Genomic DNA, 19,030 nt, shown 5'->3' on the forward strand with positions numbered 1-19,030 from the left:
TTAACCACCGTTGCTGAGGACGACGCTGGCCAGGGAGCCCGCGTCTCTCTGGGGGTCCAGGCCCAGCCTCTGGAGGTCCACGCCCATGGCCACCAGCATCTGGACCAGGGTGAGCTCCTGCCGCGTGGCCTGGTGGACCAGCGCGGGGCAGGTGGGGTTGCAGTGGGGCGACAGGCACGTGTCCAGCAGGTGGAAGGGGCAGCCCTTCAGCACGGTACGGTTGTTGGTGGTGGTGGTGGTGGCGGCGCTGCGGTTGGCCTCCTGCAGGAGGCTGCGGTCCCAACACTGGAGCGCCCGCGGCAGGGACGTGCCGCGGACTTGGAACGTCAGCCAGTTGCTGTGGAAATATTACAATTTACAATTTAGGCATTTAGCAGACACTCTTAATCCAGAGTGATTTACATTAAGCAAGAACAAGAAGCATGGCAATACATCACATACAGTACATAAAAAGTAGTTATCATGAAACATGCGTAAGCTAAGAACGTAACAGTGGAATATCTATATAATGAAACTATATACATATAAACTATACATACAATACTATACTATTCATATATACTATAAAGTGCTATGACTACATAAAAGGCAATTCTAGTGCTGTCTATGTAACATGCTATAAGTCTGTATCAAATGTCTACAAAGTCTACATAAAGTTCTATCTAAGGGCAAGGGGCTAGGGCAAGTGCTACGGGCCATGATGGAGTCTGAATTGTTGATGAATTGAACAAGGTGGACCCTCTTGTAAACAAGTGTAATGCTTAATTGGGTCGTCCACTCACAGTTAACAGTCTTTGTATTGAGTTTGTGCTTGAAATGTACTGTAATTCTGCAAACTATTAATAAATATTTCAATCAATCAATCAATCAAAAAGGTGGGTTTTCAGACTACAGCGGAAGATTGGGAGTGAGGCTGCAGTTATGATTGTGATGGGAATTGCATGACATAGTTTTGGAGCCAGAAGGGAGAAGAGTTTGGGACGTGTGGAGCGTTGTCCCGGCGTAGATTAGACAGAGGAAAAGGGAATGAGAGAGCAGTGGTGTGAGAAAGAAAAAACGACTCAAAGGGGACGTTTCACTAAGCTGTTAGTGTTTACCAGTGGTGGAAAGTAACTAAGTACTTTTACTTAAGTACTGTACTTAAGTACAATTTTGAGGTGTTTGTACTTTACTTGAGTATTTCCAGTACTTTTACTTCTACTACCACTACATCTCGGAGCCAAAATTTGTACTTTTTTACTCCACTACAATTATTTGAAAACTTTAGTTACTAGTTACTTTGGAGATTTAAAATTTTTACTAGAAAACATACATTAACCACTTCAACCCTATACATTTCGGGCCATTTGGAAATAGGCGATCTACAAGCTCACAATACGTCGCAACGCGACACATTGTGAGCTTGTAGATCGGCTATTTTCAATAGATTTTGTACACATTTTGAACTTGTGAAATGGCACATTCTGCACAATGAGTTTTACTTTTATTATTTTAAGTACAATTTGATGCCGATACTTTTGTACTTTTACTCAGGTACATTTTCAATTCCGTACTTTTACTTGTAACGAAGTAGTTCCAAATTGCACTGGTACTTTTACTTAAGTAAAACAATTGAGTACTTTTTTCCGCCACTGGTGAGTTTACCCCCATATTTTGGGTGTAAAGGAATTCTCCAAACGTCCCACGTTAGTCTAGACTCTAGAACAAGGCATTGTAATGACATACAGCAAGCTTGTAAGTCTGCATCCGAGGAGACTGGAGAAAGAACGTCCCTCCGCAAGATTCACAGACGAAAAAAGATGAGTGAATCAGACCTACTAACGTGGGAACGTTTGGAACATTCCTTTACACCCAAAATATGGGTGTAAAAAACAGCTCAGGGAATCAAGCCCAAAATGTTTGACTTAAAGGGGAAAACCACCCATTTTCAACATTTTACTATGTCATTAATATACCTTAGAGCTGTTGTGTGGAAATAATAAAAAAGTCCCCCCATTCTGTGTTTCCTAGAACTGTAATTATGAAAAGAATCATTAACATGGTGAAACACATCTTGATGACATCATCAAGATGTGTTTCACCATGTTAATGATTTTTTTCAGACCTCTAGTTCTAGGAAACACAGAATGGGGGAACTTTTTTATTATTTCCACACAACAGCTCTAAGGTGTATTAATGACATAGTAAAATGTTGAAAATGAGTGGAATGCCCCTTTAAGTAAAAGTATAAATACTGCAATGTAGAAAGAGTAAAAGTACTTGAGTACTTGAGTAAAAGTACTGGCCTCAAAAATGTACTTAAAAGTGCCAAAAGTAGAACATACTCATTGTGCAGAATGTTTTTAAATCGGCTATTTTCAAATGGCCGAAATGTACTGTATACAGTATGGCTGGAAGTGGTTCATGTATGTTTTGTAATAATAATCAAAATCTACAAACTACTAACTATACTAACGTTTTCAAATAATTGTAATGGAGTAAACATACAATATTTGCCTCTGGGATGTAGTGGAGTAGAAGTAAAAGTACTGGAAATTGGAAATACTACTTACAAAATACTTTGTAAAATACAAATACCTCAAAATTGTACTTAAAGGACCACTTCACCACTTTTCAACTTCTCTTCCTATAATTGGTCCTAACTAATGTTCATGATAAAATACCACCATTTTTTCCTACTCAGTCTGTGTCTCATAGGAAGGCTGTGGGCAGTTCAGAAACCCGTCCACCAGTGACATCATCAATGGTGAATCCAAGCTAATAGAAACGGCAGGCTTTCTTTTCCTGAAAAGTTGCAATGCAAAAGTTGAAGCCATTGTTCTCACGATAATAAAAATCTAAATATATTTTAAAACAAATCTTGTTTAAAACAAATCTGCCTAATGATGATGTCACTGGTGGACGGGTGTCCGAACTGCCCAAAGCCCTCCTATGAGACACAGACTGAGTAGGACAAAATGGTGGTGTTTTATCATGAACATTAGTGAGGACCAATTATATGAAGAGATGTTGAAAAGTGGTGAAGTGGTCCTTTAAGTACGTACGTTAGTGAGAGAGAGAGTGATGGAGGATGAAGGAAATGAAAAGTACGTACGTTAGTGAGAGAGAGAATGATGGAGGATGAATGAAATGAAAAGTAAAAGCACTCAGTCAGGATTTTGCAGGAGAGAGCGAGTGCATTTTCCGGCACCGGCGTCGCCGCCAACTGCCAATAGTAGCCGCGGCAGTTTTTCCCCCTACCCCAAACCCCAAACCCTAACCCTAACCCTCACAGGGAAGTCACGGGTGAGTTTTAACCAGCGACGCTGACACCCTAACCCCAAACCCTCACAGGGAAGTCACGGGTGAGTTATAACCAGCGACGCTGACACCCTAACCCCAAACCCAAACCCTCACAGGGAAGTCACGGGTGAGTTATAACCAGCGACGCTGACACCCTAACCCCAAACCCTCACAGGGAAGTCACGGGTGAGTTATAACCAGCGACGCTGACACCCTAACCCCAAACCCTCACAGGGAAGCCACGGGTGAGTTTTAACCAGCGACGCTGACACCCTAACCACAAACCCAAACCCTCACAGGGAAGCCACGGGTGAATTTTAACCGGCAGCGCATGTCGGGAGCCATGGTACACTGCCGGACGGACCGACACTGCCGCGGCACGGAGCGGCAGTGGAGTACGTGTCCCAATACCCTCACCACCCCCCACCGTCCCCACCCCCCCAACCCCCACCGTCCCCGGCAGTCTGATCATCGCCGCTGCCGGTACAATGTACTCGTTCCTTTCTGGTTTGCAGGAAGGGAAAGAGCGGGTGCAAGTATTACAGGTGTAAAGACAGTAAAGGAGAAGATGAGCCTGATGCTATTATAACAAGGAATATAATATCTCCCCGCTGGCTGGCGTTACCGTTTAACTTGGCAGCCCCCCCCCCCCGTGTCTTAATTTGTTCCCCATTGCAGCTGCACCACCTGGCTGATCCCCTGACACCCGCCCCATAACCAACATTGTAGGTGTGGATTAGATTACAAAACTGTGAAATGACCTACACCGTCGTTGGCTAGGCCGCTGCCCCCATAAATGAATGTACACTTCACCCCCCCCCCCTGTCCTTTAAACATAGCTGAGATCCTCTCCCCCCCCACCCCCCCATGGCATTGACCCAGCCATGTCCATCTGGATGGGTGTTGTGTATGTATGTGTGCGTGTATGTGTATTGTATGTGTATGCGTGCGTGCGTGCGTGCGTGCGTGCGTGCGTGCGTGCGTGCGTGCGTGCGTGCGTGCGTGCGTGCGTGCGTGCGTGTGTGCGTGCCTGTGTATTTGAGGGTATCTCAGGGGCGTGTGTGATTGCGCGTGTGTGCGTGCTTGCCTGTGTGTTTGAGGGTATCTCAGGGGCGTGTGTGTGTGCGCATGCGTGCGTGTGGTGTTTGAAGGTATCTCAGGGGCGTGTGCGTGTGTGTGTGCGTGCGTGCGTGCCTGTGTGTTTGAGGGTATCTCAGGGGTTAGTGAAAGTGTGAAATGGCATTCAGTGACATGCAGAATGCTGCCTGATGGACGACCCAACAGAAAGAGCACGATGAGCTCACTGGGGAGAGATGGGATGGATGGAAGGATGGATGGAAGGATGGACCCCTCGGGGCCACGCGGTGGCCCCGAGGGGTCAGAGCTTTTCAGAGTCACAGGAGTCGTATGTCCTTCTCCTTACCTTTTAGTGATCAGTGTGTGGGACAGGCAGGAGGGAGCGAAGACGGCCCTGCATGGAAAACACACAACACTCCTGAAGAGACACGTGGCGTATATAGTGGTATACTACACCGTACATAACAGTTTTCCCTCCTTGATTTCAATCAACAGATGCATTTTTGAGTGGTGTAAACCACTCCTACAACTGGCTTTTGTGTGCAGAAAAAAATGAGCATGGTTGCTATGTTCAAAATAATTTCTGACGTAATTAAATCACACCCGGGTGAACTGGATGACCGTAGCAAGTTAGCAACCATGCTCATTTTTTCTGCACAAAAAAAGCCAGTTGTGAAATCACATCCGGGTGTGATTTCATTACGTCAGATCAGAGCTGATCAGGCTATATAATACCTTACCTTATATAATACCTCACATCGGACAAAAACAGCTGAATCAACTTCATGGTCACAAATCATCACATCAGAAGACGACCCTACCAGAATCAGACCTAAAGGCCATTCAGTCTTTGAGACCCTTGAAACCATGCTATATAAAACCTTACACCACTCAGTTCACACGGGTGTGATTTTTGAATTGCAAAACGTCACTTTTGTTTTTAGTCAATGCTAAATTGCTACTCACTACTCAATTACTCATCCTTACTAGTTTGTTATCATTAACAAATGGAACCTTTTCACAGACATGTAACTGGCAAGCTGAAGGTAACATTCATGTTATGTCTGATTAATGTAGGACGGTGTTTCTGTGTGCCAGCGTGAAGTTGACTGTACAGGAGTTGTCCATGCAGGTAAACCATTAAAATTAAGTGTAAATAAATAAAAAATCACACCCCGTGTGAACTGAGTGGTGCAACTGTTCTCACACTACGTCACACACTAACCATAGCAACCATGCTCACCTGTACGTGGCCCCACGTACAGGTACACACATACATAGACACATAGACACATAGATATCACACTCCTTTGTCTGCTTTTGTACGTCATGGGGGAGAATGAATAAGGCAAACATTAAAAGTCCATAGACTTGGCTGCCACATGACCGTCATGTCTCACAGCCAGACGTTGGGAGGAGCGAACGGCCCTCCAATAAACATGACCGTCATGTCTCACAGCCAGACGTTGGGAGGAGCGAACGGCCCTCCAATAAACATGACCGTCATGTCTCACAGCCAGACGTTGGGAGGAGCGAACGGCCCTCCAATAAACATGACCGTCATGTCTCACAGCCAGTCGTTGGGAGGAGCGAACGGCCCTCCAATAAACATGACCGTCATGTCTCACAGCCAGACGTTGGGAGGAGCGAACGGCCCTCCAATAAACATGACCGTCATGTCTCACAGCCAGACGTTGGGAGCAGCGAACGGCCCTCAAATAAACATGACCGTCATGTCTCACAGCCAGACGTTGGGAGGAGCGAACGGCCCTCAAATAAACATGACCGTCATGTCTCACAGCCAGACGTTGGGAGGAGCGAACGGCCCTCCAATAAACATGACCGTCATGTCTCACAGCCAGACGTTGGGAGGAGCGAACGGCCCTCAAATAAACATGACCGTCATGTCTCACAGCCAGACGTTGGGAGCAGCGAACGGCCCTCAAATAAACATGACCGTCATGTCTCACCGCCAGACGTTGGGAGGAGCGAACGGCCCTCAAATAAACATGACCGTCATGTCTCCCAGCCAGACGTTGGGAGCAGCGAACGGCCCTCAAATAAACATGACCGTCATGTCTCACAGCCAGACGTTAGGAGCAGCGAACGGCCCTCAAATAAACATGACCGTCATGTCTCAGAGCCAGACGTTGGGAGCAGCGAACGGCCCTCCATGCCATGCAGGGACTGATAATATAGGCTACCCTCAGCCCATGTGTGGGAAAGGGTCTGTCGGTTCAGAATAATAATTGTAAGTGCATACGTCACGTCTCGGAGGGAGCTCTTGATCTCCCGGCCCAGGTTCCTCATGTAGGTCCACTGCTCCTCCGACAGGCTCTGAGCTCCCAGGTAGATGTTCTCCACCCTCAGCTGCTCCTCGTCAAACAGCCACTGCACCACGAACAGAGGAGCTACAGGCAGAGAGAGGCGGCGTTTCAGAAAGAAATAAGGGGGTGGCAAAAAAATAAGTTACCATAGCTCTGTTCATTTTTTTTCTAAACTTTTATCTCACGATTTTGCAACCCATTTTTTCACCTAGTGTCAATTATCGAATGTAATCCTGGGCGCTACACTTCCTCTGCCAACCTGGGGGGGGGGGGCAGCGGACTGACCTCATGCTTCCTTCTATGCATGAGGAGTCCAAGCTGCTTCTTTTCTCCTGACAGACGGGAGTTTAGTTCCTTTCCCCTCCATCAGGCGCCCGGGCTGGCCAGGGGGAGGCAGTTTAGAGACCAGGATTACTACATGTTTTCTGTGAGGGTACCTACCCTAGGGGACACGGGGAGAACATGTGAGGGTACCTACCCTAGGGGACACGGGGAGAACATGTGAGGGTACCTACCCTAGGGGACACGGGGAGAACATGTGAGGGTACCTACCCTAGGGGACACGGGGAGAACATGTGAGGGTACCTACCCTAGGGGACACGGGGAGAACATGTGAGGGTACCTACCCTAGGGGACACGGGGAGAACATGTGAGGGTACCTACCCTAGGGGACAAGGGGAGAACATGTGAGGGTACCTACCCTAGGGGACACGGGGAGAACATGTGAGGGTACCTACCCCAGGGGACACGGGGAGAACATGTGAGGGTACCTACCCTAGGGGACACGGGGAGAACATGTGAGGGTAACTACCCTAGGGGACACGGGGATAACATGTGAGGGTACCTATCCTAGGGGACACGGGGAGGAGAACATGTGAGGGTACCTACCCTAGGAGACACGGGGAGAACATGTGAGGGTACCTACCCTAGGGGACACGGGGAGGAGAACATGTGAGGGTACCTACCCTAGGGGACATGGGGAGGAGAACATGTGAGGGTACCTACCCTAGGGGACACGGGGAGAACATGTGAGGGTACCTACCCTAGGGGACACGGGGAGAACATGTGAGGGTACCTACCCTAGGGGACACGGGGAGAACATGTGAGGGTACCTACCCTAGGGGACACGGGGAGAACATGTGAGGGTACCTACCCTAGGGGACACGGGGAGAACATGTGAGGGTACCTACCCTAGGGGACACGGGGAGAACATGTGAGGGTACCTACCCTAGGGGACACGGGGAGAACATGTGAGGGTACCTACCCTAGGGGACACGGGGAGAACATGTGAGGGTACCTACCCTAGGGGACAAGGGGAGAACATGTGAGGGTACCTACCCTAGGGGACACGGGGAGAACATGTGAGGGTACCTACCCCAGGGGACACGGGGAGAACATGTGAGGGTACCTACCCTAGGGGACACGGGGAGAACATGTGAGGGTAACTACCCTAGGGGACACGGGGATAACATGTGAGGGTACCTATCCTAGGGGACACGGGGAGGAGAACATGTGAGGGTACCTACCCTAGGAGACACGGGGAGAACATGTGAGGGTACCTACCCTAGGGGACACGGGGAGGAGAACATGTGAGGGTACCTACCCTAGGGGACATGGGGAGGAGAACATGTGAGGGTACCTACCCTAGGGGACACGGGGAGAACATGTGAGGGTACCTACCCTAGGGGACACGGGGAGAACATGTGAGGGTACCTACCCTAGGGGACACGGGGAGAACATGTGAGGGTACCTACCCTAGGGGACACGGGGAGAACATGTGAGGGTACCTACCCTAGGGGACACGGGGAGAACATGTGAGGGTAACTACCCTAGGGGACACGGGGAGAACATGTGAGGGTACCTACCCTAGGGGACACGGGGAGAATATGTGAGGGTACCTACCCTAGGGGACACGGGGAGAACATGTGAGGGTACCTACCCTAGGGGACACGGGGAGAACATGTGAGGGTACCTACCCTAGGCCTAGGGGACACGGGGAGAACATGCAAACTCCACACAGAAAGGCCTCTATTTTCCAGCATTACTTGGCACCTGTCCACAGAGCCAAAACTACTAGTAACTGGTGTACTGACCATGGTATTACTGTGGTTAACTGACCAGCCAACTGGCCTGACCTGAACCCCACAGGGCCCACAGAGAATCTAGGTTATTGTCAAGAGGAAGGTGTGAGACATAAAACTGAACAATAAAAAATGATTTACGGCTGTTATCAAAGCAAACCTGGGCTTCCATAACACCTCAACAGTGCCACAGGCTGATCACCTCCATGCCACGCCCCGTTGATGAAATACTTTGTTCAAAAGTAGCCCAGACCAAGTATTGACGGCATACATTAATATACTTTTCAGATGGTCGACATTTCTCGTTTAAAAAAATCATTGTTTTAGTGGTCTTGTAAAATATTCTAATATTTTGAGGTAGGATTTTTTTGTTTTTCATGAGCTTTACGCCATAATCATCTAGATTAAAACAAAACAAGGTTCACTATATACAATACTTCACTTTATGCATAATGAATTGAGAATATATGAAAGTTTAACTTTTTGAATTATATTACAGACGAAAATGAACTTTTACAAAATATTCTAACTCATTAAGATGGAGCTGTACTTTGTTGTAAGATTACATGCCGTCATCAGCTCTAGCTGGAGGTCACTCACAGGTCAAGGTAAGGGTAAGGTAAGGTAAGGTCACTCACAGGTCAAGGTAAGGTAAGGTAAGGTCACTCACAGGTCAAGGTAAGGTAAGGTAAGGTAAGGTAAGGTCACTCACAGGTCAAGGTAAGGGTAAGGTAAGGTAAGGTCACTCACAGGTCAAGGTGGAGTACAGCCGGTGTCCAAAGAAGCACTGCCATTCCTCTCCTCTCTTGTAGAGCTGCCGACACCTGTTGGGCACCACCCCGTTCCATAGCCTGGGAGAACAGTAACAAACAACATGGATCGATGACACCTGTTGGGCACCACCCCGTTCCATAGTCTGGGAGAACAGTAACAACAACATGGATCGATGACACCTGTTGGGCACCACCCCGTTCCATAGCCTGGGAGAACAGTAACAAACAACATGGATCGATGACACCGATTGGGCACCACCCCGTTCCATAGCCTGAGAGAACAGTAACAGACAACATGGATCGATGACACCTGTTGGGCACCACCCCGTTCCATAGCCTGAGAGAACAGTAACAGACAACATGGATCGATGACACCTTAGAGTATATATTAATAGAGACGGCACCAGATTTATCCTCCCATCCACTTGCATTAAGTTGCTCAAAAGCGCATGAGGCGATTTCACTCCTCCTTCGGGGTAGGAACAGAGTGCATTCTGGGATGGATTGGGCCAAATCGTGAACCCGCTGTGCCGTTGACTATCATTGCACACGTTCACGTATGAAACAGAGTTCACGTGTCATGCCCCAATAACATGGACGTGAGGGAGGAGGTGATGTTGTGATGATTCATTGATTGGGTACGATTATGTTCGGAGATGGCAGAGAAGAGAACTCAGCACCCAGTCTTAAAGTTAGAATCATGAGATGCGCACATTGGAACTCAGTTTGGTCATCTCCTCAGACCCTACGGGCCCTATTTGTGCTGGTGCCTTACCCCTTATCAGTACACTTTTACCATTTTAAAAAACATCTTTAAATAGTTCAAATAGCTGATCTACAAGTTCACAATGTGTCCATGTAGATCGGCTATTTGAAGTATTTTAAAATGTTTTTCAAAATAGTAAAAAAAAAAAAAAAAACGGCAAAAGAAGTTTAGGGATAAGGGGAAAATAGGGCCCTACATGTCATGTACTGTACATGCACTTTTTACAATGTACTGAGGGTGAGTTCTGACTTTCAATTCTACTGTGTACATACATTTTGTTTTGATTGTAATTGTTCCACTTTTTGCTTTGGCAATGTAAACGTGTGTTTTCTCATGCCAATAAAGCCAATTGAATTGAATTTACCTATAGCTAAGCCCCTCCCCAAACTGCTATGGTCCAATCACAGCTAAGCATAACATGGGTTAGACAAACCTCTCCACCAATAGCTTTCCTATATGATAAAACATTGTTTTAAAAAAAAGAAATGCCACGCATTGACGGATTTGGAAGAGATTTTGAAGGTCTGGTTCCAAAAATGAACCAGTATTTAATGTGTAAAATCCATGATATTTACATTGGAATGAATGAGCCCGGCTGGAAAGTGTCCAAGTGGGAGTGTCTAAGTGGGAGAGGGCGGGGCTTAGCTAAAGGTGAATTGCATTGAATTGAGTTCTGTTGGCTTTTTACCGGAGTCCCTTCTTGATGGCGTCCTCGGGGGAGCAGGAGACGGTGGCGGGGCAGCCGGGCACTCTCTGCCGCTTGCTCTCTAGGAACCACCCGGAGTCCACCAGGCCTCGGACCTGAGCCTCGGCGCCCAGCTGCTGCAGCTGAGTGGACACCTTCTCGATGTTCAGCAACACACCTGTTCCCCCGGCACTGTAGAGGAAGAGATAACCTAGTGAAAACACCTGTTCCCCCGGCACTGTAGAGGAAGAGATAACCCAGTGAAAACACCTGTACCCCCGGCACAGGGGGTACAGGTATTTTTGACTTTTGGTACTTTAAGTACTTTTTGATGCCAATGCGTTTGTTCTTGGACTTTTACTTGTAACTTGTATATTCTATATTGCAGCATTGACACTTTTACCCAAGTAAAACAACTGGAATTAGTAGCTTTGCAGTCTGACATAACGTTGCAGGTCGAAGCACAAAACATGTGGCCAACTCAGGAAGAATGTTGGACATTGCAGGGCAAAGCCCGTTAATAGCATGTTGGGCATTGCAGGGCAAAGCCCGTTAATAGAACTTATGTCATTGTCCAGGTTGATGATGGTAAACATTATGTCATTGTCCAGGTTGATGATGGTAAACATTATGTCATTGTCCAGGTTGATGATGGTAAACATTATGTCATTGTCCAGGTTGATGATGGTAAACATTATGTCATTGTCCAGGTTGATGATGGTAAACATTATGTCATTGTCCAGGTTGATGATGGTAAACATTATGTCATTGTCCAGGTTGATGATGGTAAACATTATGTCATTGTCCAGGTTGATGATGGTAAACATCTCACTAGTTGGCAGCAGGATGTGCCTGAAATAGACGGAACATCTCTGCATTTAGACGTTCAGAAGAGGGATGGAATGGCGCCAGAAACTGGGTTATGGGTGAGTGGTATTCTAGGTCTCTGTCCAAACATTATAACGGTTATGGGTGAGTGGTATTCTAGGTCTCTGTCCAAACATTATAACGGTTATGGGTGAATGGTATTCTAGGTCTCTGTCCAAACATTATAACGGTTATGGGTGAGTGGTATTCTAGGTCTCAGTCCAAACATTATAACGGTTATGGGTGAGTGGTATTCTAGGTCTCTGTCCAAACATTATAACGGTTATGGGTGAGTGGTATTCTAGGTCTCTGTCCAAACATTATAACGGTTATGGGTGAGTGGTATTCTAGGTCTCTGTCCAAACATTATAACGGTTATGGGTGAGTGGTATTCTAGGTCTCTGTCCAAACATTATAACGGTTATGGGTGAGTGGTATTCTAGGTCTCTGTCCAACCATTATAACGGTTATGGGTGAGTGGTATTCTAGGTCTCTGTCCAACCATTATAACGGTTATGGGTGAGTGGTATTCTAGGTCTCTGTCCAAACATTATAACGGTTATGGGTGAGTGGTATTCTAGGTCTCAGTCCAAACATTATAACGGTTATGGGTGAGTGGTATTCTAGGTCTCTGTCCAAACATTATAACGGTTATGGGTGAGTGGTATTCTAGGTCTCTGTCCAACCATTATAACGGTTATGGGTGAGTGGTATTCTAGGTCTCTGTCCAAACATTATAACGGTTATGGGTGAGTGGTATTCTAGGTCTCAGTCCAAACATTATAACGGTTATGGGTGAGTGGTATTCTAGGTCTCTGTCCAACCATTATAACGGTTATGGGTGAGTGGTATTCTAGGTCTCTGTCCAAACATTATAACGGTTATGGGTGAGTGGTATTCTAGGTCTCTGTCCAAACATTATAACGGTTATGGGTGAGTGGTATTCTAGGTCTCTGTCCAAATGGGTGAGTGGTATTCTAGGTCTCTGTCCAAACGCTGGTAGTCAGCTGTGTGCAGGAGAGAGAGAGAGAGAGAGAGAGAGAGAGAGAGAGATAGAGAGAGAGGAACATCACTCACCTGGTGCCAGTCAGCATTACAACCTTGGCCAGCTTGATTCCTTTGGGGATGAGGTCTTGGATGACTTCATGGATGATGAGAGATCCCATGAAGGTGTATTCAACTAAAACACAATAACACAGACATCAACTAAAGGAAAGATGCTGCTATACACATTATTGAAATATGTGTTTTTTTGCTGAAGGACTGTGATGTCTCTCAATGCGCAGGCAAGGCATCTTACTTGATCCACTAGCATCTCTCTGTTTCTCCTTGTCTCTTCCTTGGCGCTGTCGTGGAGGGCTGGGAGAAGGTCCTGTGCCGCTCCACACGTCACTAGAGCAGTATGGAATGAATCTGCACACAGAGGCTTGACTGTCAGCACGGTTCATCAATATATGTCCAACCTTACGGACAAATGACTTGACTGTCAGCACGGTTCATCAATATTATGTGATGTCCAACCTTTACACCGGGGCTCCACCGGGCGCGTCAGCGTCGCGTCTCCGTCACCGTCAGGGAATGTTCCCTTTTTAATCAATGAAGGGTGGCTCCACTGCCCGCGTTGCGTTGCGTTGACGGAGACGCGACGCGTGCATTAACATTGAACCGGTGCGTTTTTTGACGCACGCGACGGAGACGCAACGCGTCCGGTGGAGCCCTGGCGTTACACGGACAAATGTGTCAGTGGCAAAGACTTGGTCTTGTCCGTGGGAAACCTTTATCGCAAAGGCAGATGAAGGCTGGCTACGCGAGGCTAGCGATGAGTCCTGCTAGTCAGTCCCTCCAAAGCTTGTTTCAGCACAACACAAAGTGGGGCCTGCTGGTTGTGACTATGAAGCATGCAGACATCTGCTGGTTGTGACTATGAAGCATGCAGACATCTGCAGGTTGTGACTATGAAGCATGTAGACATCTGCAGGTTGTGACTATGAAGCATGCAGACATCTGCAGGTTGTGACTATGAAGCATGCAGACATCTGCAGGTTGTGACTATGAAGCATGCAGACATCTGCAGGTTGTGACTATGAAGCATGCAGACATCTGCAGGTTGTGACTATGAAGCATGCAGACATCTGCAGGTTGTGACTATGAAGCATGCAGACATCTGCAGGTTGTGACTATGAAGTATGCAGACATCTGCAGGTTGTGACTATGAAGCATGCAGACATCTGCAGGTTGTGACTATGAAGCATGCAGACATCTGCAGGTAGTGACTATGAAGCATGCAGACATCTGCAGGTTGTGACTATGAAGCATGCAGACATCTGCAGGTTGTGACTATGAAGCATGCAGACATCTGCAGGTTGTGACTATGAAGCATGCAGACATCTGCAGGTTGTGACTATGAAGCATGCAGACATCTGCAGGTTGTGACTATGAAGCATGCAGACATCTGCAGGTTGTGACTATGAAGCATGCAGACATCTGCAGGTTGTGACTATGAAGCATGCAGACATCTGCAGGTTGTGACTATGAAGCATGCAGACATGGAGTTATACTGTATACTGTATACTGTACTTACACAATGTTTGTGTTGTGCCAGTGGGGGTTTTCCTCAGCTTGGGATGACAAGATTCCACTTCCTGTGAATCAAATAATCGAGAGGTTGAAACTTGTGTTATTGGTCATTTCATTAGGCACACGTCTGATATGACAGCCTTGGGGAAATTATGGCAGATTCTAAAGAGGCTGGCGAGCCCTACCTGTTCTCGTTTGAGGCCACGCCGATGAGCTCATGAGTCGAGGTATATTTTGGTACCTGGAATCACAGGTCTCTCTATTGTAGCAACACCAACCACCTAAAAATAAATACAACACTAATATTAGCCTTTCACATCCGGCACAGAGAGAGAGGGAGACGTCCTCCTTGTTACGTTAGTTCATTGTGTATGTTGATGAGAAATGTAGAAAGGATTGAAGGTAGAAAACACACCTGTAGCCAATTACCAACTGATTTATAAAGTGGCAAATTGTGTGAGATTATTTGTGATCCAAACCAAGATGTTTGAATATAACTTGGCAAAAGGGGACTCCCTTTTCTGTGGAGCCTGCGAGTGGATGGGCGCTGATGGGGCGCTTGTTTTACAGGTTAGGGTTAGGCAGTTTTTGTGAGGTCATATAACCCCGCCCTACTAGTAGCAGGCGGCGCTGTAAAACAAGCGCCCATTGACTCCCCAGGTTGTGCGAATCCCTTGGCAAAAGACCCTTAAAAGCAGTAAAATTGCGTATTACTATGATGAACAGAAGTCTCCGCGCAGAAAGGGAGGCGACGGGCCAGGGAGGTGTTTTGCAGAGATGCTGTGATCCTGTCTCCTCTCACAGAATCCTAATGCATCGAGTTAATTAGAGCACAAACCACGTCCATCAAAGTGACAGGCAAAAAACAATAAAACGTTTTTAAAAAAAAAAAGTAAAAAAAACAACAACCTGACGACCTGTCAAAAATGCCAGAGAGAGGGGGGGCATATATCACGTCAAAAACAAGCTGACCACAAGGAACCAATATAGGCTGATGGGTTTTTGAGTGGTGCAAACCACTCCAACAACTGGCTTTGTACCCGTGTTTGTTCGTACCAAAAAACGAGCATGGTTGCTATGGTTAGTATGTGATGTCATGTCACTGACATCACAGATATCACGTCGTTGCACCACTCAGTTCACACGGGTGTGATTTTTTAAATACACACCCTCCAGAAATATGATCCACCGTCGGCTTCCTCTGAACTCCTTTAGGTAGAACCTGCAGAAACACAAACACACTGGACTGAGTGGAAGGTGAACAACAACACAAACACACTGGACTGAGTGGAAGGTGAACAACAACAACACACTGGACTGAGTGGAAGGTGAACAACAACACAAACACACTGGACTGAGTGGAAGGTGAACAACAACAACACACTGGACTGAGTGGAAGGTGAACAACAACACAAACACACTGGACTGAGTGGAAGGTGAACAACAACACAAACACACTGGACTGAGTGGAAGGTGAACAACAACACAAACACACTGGACTGAGTGGAAGGTGAACAACAACAACACACTGGACTGAGTGGAAGGTGAACAACAACAACACACTGGACTGAGTGGAAGGTGAACAACAACAACACACTGGACTGAGTGGAAGGTGAACAACAACAACACACTGAACTATGTGTGGTAAATACTGTGTATCACAGAGAAAACACACATAAACAAACATAATACTGTGTCTCACAGAGAAAACACACATAAACAAACATAATACTGTGTCTCACAGAGAAAACACACATAAACAAACATATACTGTGTCTCACAGAGAAAACACACATAAACAAACATAATACTGTGTCTCACAGAGAAAACACACATAAACAAACATAATACTGTGTCTCACAGAGAAAACACACATAAACAAACATAATACTGTGTCTCACAGAGAAAACACACATAAACAAACATAATACTGTGTCTCACAGAGAAAACACACATAAACAAACATATACTGTGTCTCACAGACAGGGGGGTGCAGAGAGTGATAGGGGCAGGGGCTGAAATCCCGTAAGAGGGCACTATTGGACAAAAAATAGCGAAAATAGCAGATCTACAAGCTCACAACGCGTCGCTGAGAGCTTGTAGATCAGCTATTTTCAGAGCGCAACCCAGCACTCTTTAGCTAGTGGAGATGTGGTGTAACGTCATTGGATTTCTAGGCTTGGCTGTCACATGACGTCACGAGTGAAAGCCAGACACTAGCGCCCCTCCCTCAACTCGCACCCCTCAAGAAAATAATTATATTGCTACATGTACAGTATAAATGGTAAATTGGTAAACGGTGCATTTATATAGCGCCTTTATCCAAGGCGCTTTACATAGATCCATTCACACACACATTCATACACCGGAGGAAACCATGCAAGGCACCAACCAGCACATCAGGAGCAATTAGGGGTTCAGTGTCTTGCTCAAGGACACTTCGACAGTCGACACTAACTCTGGGGGAGCCCGGGTTCGAACTGGCAACCTTGCTGTTACCATCCAGCCACTCTATACCCCTGAGCCACCGTCGCCCAAGGTATAGCAACGACTAGCATATAGGTTGCTGCAACAGGTCTAAATGGGTCCATTACACAAAAGGATAGTTTCATATGTGGCAAATATGTCATGGTTCATCCACTGGGGTACAGTATTGCGTATGGACGTGAGACAGTAAAGATCTCTATAGACGAGGCATCTTACCCGGCTGCTGTTCCGTCATTGCACGTGACCTGTGTGTTCTTGAGGAAGTGCAGTCTCATGTCTGTGTTGGACTGTTGTTGTCCGGCGGGTCGAGCCGCTACGACGGGGTTCTGGTTGCCTTCCCTTCCTGCAGCTCCTTCGGACCGAGCTCCGGCCGGGACAGGGCTGCCTTCAGGTCGAGCTCCAGGCACGGGGCCACCTTCCCTTCGTGCCTCAGCGGGTCGAGCTCCAGGCACGGGGCCGCCTTCCCTTCCTGAAGAAAGAACTGGAGACGTGCCTTCCCGTTCCCGTTCCCTTCCTGCCTCAGCGGCTCGAGGCCTCCCTGCGTCAGCGGATCGAGCTGCAGGGACAGAGCTGCTGCCTTCCCTTCCCGAGGGAAGGATAGAACCGCCTGCTGCTGCTTCAGGTCGAGGCCTCCCTGCTTCAGGCGTTCCTTCGGCTCGAGGCCTCCCTGTGTCAGCGGATCGAGCTGCTGGGACAGGGCTGATTGCTGCTTCAGCTCGAGGCCTCCCTGCTTCAGGCGTTCCTTCGGCTCGAGGTCTTACTGCGTCGGGTGCGCCTTCGGGTCGAGGGGGATGAGAGTTGTCCTCTGAGGCTGAAGGCCGCTGAACCACTGAAGCGTCCGCTGGCTGGCTGACCACCCTCCTGGAAGGCCTGTCCTCTGAGGCTGAAGGCTGAACCACCGTAGCGTCCACTGGCTGGCTGACCACCCGCCTGGAGGGCTTACTGCTGTCCTCGGAGGCTGAAGGCTGGACCACAGTGTCCGCTGCCTGGCTGACCACCCTCCTGGAAGGCCTGTCCTCCGAGGATGAAGGCTGAACCACTGCAGTGTCCGCTGGCTGGCTGACCACCCTCTTGGAGGGCTTATTGCTGCTGGACTTGGCATTGCGGTTGACGTTGTTCTGGCAACAGACGGCCCCCAACAAAAGCAGGAAGAAAGCTACCTGGCCCAAAATCTTCATGTTTGCCTGCCTGGCTGTGGAGGGGGAAAAGGATAAGTAGACACGATATATTTCAGTAATCACGTTCTCAAAATGACACGGAATGAACCAGATTGTAAAAGCCGGCAGGTCCATACAGAATGAGATTGAATGTGAGATTGGACACAACTAAGAGTTACAACATGTGTAAGAAAAGTTGCATATAACACAACACACTAAAGTGATCTCATAACCCGGATCTATTCAGTTCAATAAGTGTTGTTAGATCAAGTCCAGCGATTATTGAATCACAAATCACCCTACCTCGTTTAGAAATCAGCTCCAACAAGAAAGGGATCCTATGGATGGGACGGCAGGGTCAAGGTGAGAAGCAGCAGCTGCTGAGGAGCGTGTGCGGGGAAACGTCCCGCGAGGCCAGCGAGTAGACGAGAGGAGGAGAAGGTGCACCAGCCAGGCTCAGGTTGATGAAGCCCTGTGAATCGGCGGTGAGCTTTATAGTGCCACCATATGGATCATATTTCCCTCCCTCTGTCCGTCTCGTCTCTGAGCCGCTGCCAGGCCGTGCGTGAAGATACGTTGTTGTCTTGTCTGACGAGTCGCGGTCGAAGGAGGGAGGGAGGAGGATACTGGACTGGGCTGGGCTGGTGGCGGCGAGGAGCAAAGATAACACACGCTTCTGCTCAACATATTTCAAGTCTTCACACACACACGTGCGTGCGCACACACACACATGCACACATGCACACACGCACCGCCAGGCACCTACCCAGCCAGGGCCTAACAACAAAACTCTCCCTCCCTCCCCCCAGCCAGCCCCAGCCTCCCTCCCCTCCCTCCCCTCCCCTTCCGCTCCCATCCCATTTCTTCTGATTGCCAGTGTTTTGATTTAAACACCTACATGGTTGGCATACCCACCTTAGCTCCCTCTGTGTGGTATGTGACCCCCGGGGT

The 19,030-nt window shown here is 47.7% G+C and overlaps 1 protein-coding gene across 1 annotated transcript; it reads right to left on the minus strand.

Annotated features, from left to right (window-relative positions):
* Positions 1–18,100, minus strand: LOC306922161 (carboxylesterase notum2-like; the record flags this gene model as incomplete). The annotated part of the gene is made up of 11 exons (XM_079499557.1): positions 1–337; positions 4,706–4,753; positions 6,623–6,770; positions 9,518–9,618; positions 10,995–11,183; positions 12,936–13,038; positions 13,159–13,271; positions 14,440–14,500; positions 14,621–14,716; positions 15,605–15,657; positions 17,139–18,100. 11 exons carry the CDS (start codon positions 18,098–18,100, stop codon positions 1–3), a joined length of 2,211 nt encoding a protein of 736 aa, XP_079355683.1.
* Between the last annotated feature and the right edge of the window lie 930 nt (positions 18,101–19,030).

Source organism: Electrona antarctica (assembly GCF_951216825.1).
Source record: "Electrona antarctica genome assembly, chromosome: 4".
NCBI lineage: Eukaryota > Metazoa > Chordata > Actinopteri > Myctophiformes > Myctophidae > Electrona > Electrona antarctica.